Below are 7,231 nucleotides of genomic sequence, written 5' to 3'. Positions count from 1 at the left end.
CACACACACAGAGACACACACACACACACAGAGAGACACACACACACACAGAGAGACACACACACACACAGAGAGACACACACACAGAGACACACACACACAGAGAGAGACACACACACACACACAGAGAGACACACACACACAGAGAGAGACACACACACACAGAGAGACACACACACAGAGAGAGAGACACACACACAGAGAGAGACACACACACACAGAGAGAGACACACACACACAGAGAGACACACACACACAGAGAGAGACACACACAGAGAGACACACACACACAGAGAGAGACACACACACAGAGAGAGACACACACACAGAGAGAGACACACACAGAGAGACACACACACACAGAGAGACACACACACACACACTTTGCGCTCCCTTGGCATTCATCCTGTCTCCAGACAGATTATTCATCCAGAGGCATCCAAACGTTTTGCCTTGACGGAAAATGTAACATTTTACTAATAACATGCAAAAACTGGTTTTGGTGCCTTTTTAAATTTTATCTGCTTAATAATAAACTAAATCATTTAAATTTTATTAAAATTAAAGAAATATTTGTGGAAAACTGACATTTTTGTAAGATTTCCTCCTGAGAAAAAGTAAGTTTGTGGTTCTCAGAAACTGTTAATAAATGGGAATCTAGTTTTGTACCACATATTATTTTAAGAAGACATTACCATTCTGTAAAAATTATTCAGAGAATATTTCCCTGAAAGATGGAAGCGTCCATCTGCAGGAGCCACCTTTGCTTGCAGGCCAGGTTTGAACTCAGAGGACCGCCCAGAATGCTTCAGACGCCCCCCGTTGGCCCCCGCGCCACACTTTGGCCCCCCGACATAAACATAATCCGTATCCTGATGAGTAATCTGGTGACCTGAGCTTCTGTCGCCAGCCTCCTGATCGGTTTGTTGCTGTTGGTTAGAAACCTGTTCAGATGAAAACAATCTGTTGATGGTAAAAATGGCTAAAACAGAGAAAGTTGACTCATTAGAAGCTTTTGAATGAAAAGCCGCTCCAGTAGCTAATAAAAGCAGATTAGCTTCCTGTTGGGTTCCTTTCAGAGCGTCGAGGTGTGATTCTTTAAGATGTCTCTGTTTCTGACCTCTAATCCGATGCTTGGCCTTCGTCTGAATGTTTGCTAAGGCACGGTTAGTAGTCTTAGGTCAGGAACCTCCGCTGAACTTTAGAGAGCTTAAAGTCGGCTCGACATGCAGACTGCTAGCTGAGCTGCTAGCCGTAATTTACCACCAAATGAGCTTACGGATGTGGCAACACCTGGATGTGACCAACTAGTTGGACTGAAACTGGCTCCAGGCGCCACAGAGCGATCCGGGCTGAAGCTTAAACCAAACTGAGAACTGCTGGAAAACCAAGTTCACTGAGAAAGAAGCTCGACAAAGTCAAACTTAAGGCTTTTCTACCAATCAAGATCAGAACCTGGGAGACCGTAACAGGAAGGAGTCTGTGGAGGATTGTTAAAGAAACCCAGTAAGTCGGAGTAAACCAGGCTCCTGCAGCTGTTGGAGCAGCTGGTGGTGAATAGTTCTGGGTTCATGTCATGTGGCGGCTGATGAGCGCAGCAAAGCCGCTTCGTTCTTCTCCACCTCCAGGTTTCTGCTGCAGCGAGTCGTGAAATGTGCAGCTTTCCTTTTCCTGCAGGAACATAACATTCAGATCAAAGTGAATCTCCTGTGGGAAAAACTTTGTAGCAGTTTGTGCTGAAGTTGAGTTTTACAATGAACCGGGTTTGTATCTGTGTTTCCGAAACGTTGTGCAGAAGTATAAAGGAAAGTATGAAACAGTTCTGGAAACAAACAGTAAAAGTAAAAGTCTGTATCTGAAGAGGACTAAGAGCGCAGAGTGAGTCAGACCTCCTGGAGCGCAGCGTTAACGTCTCCCAGAGTTCAGACCAACCCTGAGAAAGTCTCCTCTGAGCTTCCTCTTTGTGTTGGTGATTTAAGTTCTGCAAAAGGTCGTCTCATGATTCCACTTTAATCTTTACAGCCGTTTCTGCGTGATCTTATCTGCCCTTCAGCGTCCTGCAGAAAGGTCTCTGCTGTCCGAGATCGTGGAGTCCGCGTTGCGTAAGAACGCGGCGGCGTGGCGTTTGGTGAAAAGCCGCCTTATTCCGGCTCCCAGGGACACGAAGGTGTAAGATTAGATCCTATCTCAGCTACTGAACGATTATGCAACATCCTGAAGGGCCTTTCACAGATATGTTGTTGGAGGCGGAGTCCCTCAGGGCGCGTCTCTGTCAGATGTTATCGGCCCACCGCAGGAACAGCTGCGGTTCTGTCTGAAGGACGGGTCAGCGCGGTGATGGACGCTCGGCCTAGTCAAAGTCCTAACAGACAGAGCTGGGTAGTAACTAACTGGTTTACTCAATTACATTTTCATCGGTAACTTTTAAAAAAAAAAAAACTTTTACTACGCTGTACTTTTTACTTTTACCTGAGTAATTTTACTTTGAAGTATTTCTACTCTTGAGTAAAATTTCTGGATTTTCTTCCCTCTGAATGAAAAACAAACCAGAAATCCACCAGACAGACGCAAGTTTTTTATTAAAAGATTTTATTTTACCAGATTATTTGTTACTTTTATGAATTATTGGTCCTTAAAATACCAAACTTTCCACTTAACTTTATATTTTTGTCCGTCTGATGATGTAATTTTTAAATATGAAATGATTGATAATGTGATCAGTTACTCAGAACGTGAGTCGACTTTTTAACAGATACTTTTTACTCTGGAGTAAAAATGTGTTGAAGTAATTCTGCTTTTACTTTAGCAGCATTTTTTGAGATTTAGATGAAAAAAATAAAGAATAAACATAGAAGTTATTATCGTTCTCCACTTTTTAATAATTCAAATTATTGATCTGTCTGCTGCCCTTGAAGTGTGATTGTGTCTTACAGCTTCACACACACACACACACTCTCTCTCTCTCGCTCCTGTATCAGATCCAGCAGCAGTCCAGTCTAAATAACCCAGAGCGGCGGCGCCGTCTCGTTCCTGTCGCCTTCACTCGGTCCCAGTCGGATCCGTTTCCGACCCGATTCTCATGGTTTCTGCTGTTGCAGGTTCTAACCGCTCTGTCCCTTCCTCCTCTGCAGCTCCCGCCTCTCCCCCATGTCCATCCTGCCTGCTGACTCTGCTGAGTAAGTCCGCTCTCCACACTCGCACGTTTCTCTGCAACCGGCCGTTCTCACCTCAAAGCTCTGACGAGGTTAAACTATTGGTGATGAATGAAAGTGTCTCCAGAGACGAAGGCAGGCGGGAGGATTTGAAGGAGACGAGCAGGACGCAGGAGGAAGCAGAGCTGTTTCCTCCCAGAGCTAAACTAAAGCGTTTTGCACAGCTTGTTAGTTTTGGAGCCTCAGGGAGGTGAAATCACATGACTGATCACATGACTGTCAGGCAGATTCTTCACTGGGATGGAGGCAGCATGGAAAACATTTCCTGTGACAAACAAGCTCATATTATGGGATTACATTGTTTTATCAGAAAAAACGAGAGAAACTTCAAATAAAGCTACAACTCTGCTTCCATCTGCCAAATATAATTCAACATTCATACAGTGAACAAAATTAAAGCCACTGAAAAACTAAACTTCTTAATAAATGTGATTTTTAATTTTGTGTTTTTCAGGATAATTCAGAGAACCATCAGGGCTGCAGTGGAGCAGCACTTCTTTGAGCTGAAAACCAACATCAGCAGGAGGTACGAGGCAAGCACTCCATCACTTTAGTAATTGATTATTATATTGATTATTCTGTTTAAAAATGCCACATTCTGCAGATTTACTTAAGCACCTCAGTTGTTTTTTATACAATATTAGAAAAACATCAAATGATGCAGATTAACAGAAAGAGACTCGGCACCAGGCGTCGTCTGGAGAAAAGCTTTAGGATCAGATGAGACAGAAGTTGGTATAAAATGTTTAAAAAAGAAACGCTACATCAGGGGTGGTCGCTCCAGGCCTGGAGGGCCTCCTGCAACTTTTAGACGTCTCAACTTCAACACACCTCAGTAACTACTGAGGTCGTTAGCAGAACCTGATGCTCTGAGGAGGAGATTCAGCTGCTGGGAGACATTAAGAGCTGCAGGACCAGGACTGCCCACCCCTGGTCTAGACTGTGAACACCATCAGCTATGAAGCATGGTGATGGCAGCATCATGCTGTTTGGCCAAGCAGACGATGACTCAAGTTTTATTTGCCTCATTACTAACTTTTGTTTCCAGTTTAACATTTTTTATTGTTTTTATTCCCAGGATGAGTCCCTCCGAGCCTGAAGAGCAGGGTTACCATGACGACGAGGAGGAAGAGCAACAAACTGACCCTGAGGACAGTCCCTGTGACGCAGAGAGGGAGACCCCGCTCAAACAGAGGGAGCAGCAGCCGAGCGAGAGCGATGCAGAGGTCAGCATCATTTTCAGTTTGACACAAAACAGAAAATCTCCCCTGGACTCAAATTACAGGAAAACACACACACACCGACACACACACCTACACACACACACACACACCGACACAGTGTTATTCCAGCCAAACATCCAGACTACGCCGGTTCACCTCCAGCCCTCGACTCCACAGTTCAGATAGTTTGTAGATAAATTTAGAGGGAGGACAAAGTGTCTCCGCTGCCTGGACGTCTCGTCCTCTCGCACATTTAAAGCTCAACGTTTCTCTGACCAGCTTTTCTGCCGGCCCTTTAAATCCCCATCTTTATTTCTTACTGATATTACAAGGTTACAGTTGCAACTTTAGGAGAATAAAGTAGTTATTTTATGAGAACTCCAACATGAAAACTGACAAATTGAAAGTGAGGAATGTTGAGCATCTTGTGAAGTTACACTTTATCTTCAAGAGATAAGAAAATATTTCATCTTTTAACACATCAACAAATTATTACCACATGAAACTTTTATTTAGAAGAAAGAATCTCAGACTGAGCTGCTCACATCAGTTTTAATGACTGTTTGTACTTTTTATAGTTTATTGATTTATTGATTTTAGCAGGATAAATTGAACGTTGTAAAGAGAAACGGATGAAAAACAGCCATTCGGTTAATTCTGGCACATTTACAGAAATGTGCATTTCTACCAAAAACAAAAAGATCTTGACAACATTTCTTATTAAAACGACGTTTTTCTTTTAATTTGAAGACATTTTTCTGGTAAAATTGCGTATTAATTCTGCTAATGTTGCTACTTTATACTCGGAATGAAACACTTTAAATATTTTGTCATCTTACAGCTCAAAGAAGGGATTATTCAAATAAAACCCACTTTTGAAAATATTTGTAATTTCTTAGTGTAGGGTTAGGGTTGGCGCCTCGCGACCCACCGGTGACCTTCGACCCCCACTTTTTTTGCCAGCATCAGCAGAGCAGATGATTACTGGCTTTCAGGTTTAAAAAGCAGCTAAAGTTTAAATCATAACTGACATCTTTGTGTTTTTCTTGAAAATGTTTCCAGATGATCAGTGTTTCGGTTTGTTTCGGTTTGTTTCGGTTTGTTTCGGTTCGTCCTGCTCCGGTAGGAGGAAGTGAAACGTCTGAATTGGGATTCACCCAGTGATGGTGGACTCCCAGTAGAGTTTGCTTTCTGTTCTTCACTTCTCGTCTCCTCTGCTTCTGGAAAGCTTCGTGATTAAACCGTTGCTGTTTGTTGTTTTTTTCCCAGAATTCAGTGGGAGCCGGCGGCGTGGAGGAGAGCTCGGGAATGGATCTGGATCCAGAAGCTGCCGTAGACGCTGGGAAGAACTTCAACACTGCCAGGTGACCAGATCGTGGTTCTACTTCCTGTTGCTGCTGTTGAGGCACCAAACGCCTCAGCATTTATGTTTTTAGTTAGAATTAACAAACTGTTTCCATTTTTACCTGATCAACAGTCACATTTCTCTCCGCTTCTCTATGCTGCTGATCTGTAAGTTATTGCAATAAACAACGTTGTTGTTTTGACACTATTATGTATCATAAGAAGGGCATAACAGTAATTATGAGAACACATTCTCAAAGATCAATAAACTTTAAATCCATAGGAGGAACTGAAACTGGAAAACATTTAAATTTCCAACATAAACAAACAAAACAACAGAATCAACAAATAAAACGAACTATGAAGAATCTGTAAACAAAGGTGTCCTTTAACAAAAGGTTTAGTTGAGACCAAAGCGCCAGACTGAAGACTTTATCACCCAGTTTAAGAGAAAAACAATTAACCAGGAAAATGTAAGTTATTGTGCTTTAATTCATCCTGTGACTAATTGATTTATTGCTAATCCTGACGGGCCTACCTAGAGCAGAATATGGCTCTTTCTTTCTGAAAAGTTTATTCAACATCTGCATTTTAGTAAAACTCACTGGATGTTTATGATCAATTTTACTAATAAATTTAAATAAAAGTAAAATATTTAAAATGCCACCAAATTTAGTTTATTCCTGAATTCATTTCTCTCTGAACTACATTTCTGGAGCATTTTCCCAACATTTTCCACCTGCTGTTTGTTTTTAATCTGCGTCTCAGTGCAGTGACTCTTCCTCAGCTGGTCCAGCCCGTCTGCAAGCGAACATGTGACCGGTCGTCACATGGAGGAACAGAAATCACAGCTGAAGTCTTTTTTTGAGTTTTGTTTTGAATATTTGTTGGTGTCGCCCCGTCAGGCAGGACAACCAGCCGCTGGACGCCATGGAGCAGACGGTCACCATCAGCTGCGTGAGTAGCAGGAAGATGTTCACCTTTCTGGGAACGTTTCACTTCCACTGCTGGGAGATAAACTTGATCATTTTAATCAGACATAACAGACGTTAAAACTGAATTTATAAAACCAAAGGTATCGTAAAAACAGCAACACCTCTGCTGTTGTTTAGGACAGGAGTCTCCAGCAGATTCTACCAAATAATTTTGTCTAGTTTCTAGTGCGAATGTTTAGTAGGCAGAACTACGAGTACGTGCAGCTCCTTCCGTAGTTTTTATTTTAAGTCTTAGTTCCAGTGGCAGATTTTTTTCTTGTAATGTGGTTTAATTTCTATTTGGAATAAATAAAGTATTTTTAATTTGTTAGAAGTGAAAATATCTGCCACTGGCACGAGAACTAGGGCTTTCCTGGGGTTGCTAGGTAACGGTCGGGTGGTTGCTAGGTAACGGGGGGGGGGGGTTGCTAGGTAACGGTCGGGGTTTTGCTGGGGTTGCTAGGTAACAGTCAGGGTT

At 42.4% G+C, this 7,231-nt stretch overlaps 1 protein-coding gene across 7 annotated transcripts in view; it reads left to right on the top strand.

Annotated features, from left to right (window-relative positions):
• Positions 1–7,231, top strand: part of fam13b (family with sequence similarity 13 member B) — a 69,616-nt gene that overhangs the window by 51,828 nt on the left and 10,557 nt on the right. For 6 of the 7 annotated variants that reach the window (XM_015047084.1, XM_015047086.1, XM_015047088.1 and 3 more), the window contains exons 8-12: positions 3,132–3,176; positions 3,667–3,738; positions 4,291–4,438; positions 5,705–5,799; positions 6,685–6,736. In XM_015047084.1, the coding sequence (XP_014902570.1) occupies positions 3,132–3,176; positions 3,667–3,738; positions 4,291–4,438; positions 5,705–5,799; positions 6,685–6,736 (412 nt within the window). The remainder of the gene's footprint in view (positions 1–3,131; positions 3,177–3,666; positions 3,739–4,290; positions 4,439–5,704; positions 5,800–6,684; positions 6,737–7,231) is intronic. The other variant, XM_015047087.1, reaches the window with a different exon arrangement.

Source organism: Poecilia latipinna, unplaced genomic scaffold, assembly GCF_001443285.1.
Source record: "Poecilia latipinna isolate Pla-1442-1.1 unplaced genomic scaffold, P_latipinna-1.0 Scaffold806, whole genome shotgun sequence".
Classification (NCBI taxonomy): domain Eukaryota; kingdom Metazoa; phylum Chordata; class Actinopteri; order Cyprinodontiformes; family Poeciliidae; genus Poecilia; species Poecilia latipinna.
The sequence above is the reverse complement of the archived record's forward strand: the minus strand, read 5'-3'. Positions and strand labels throughout refer to the sequence as shown.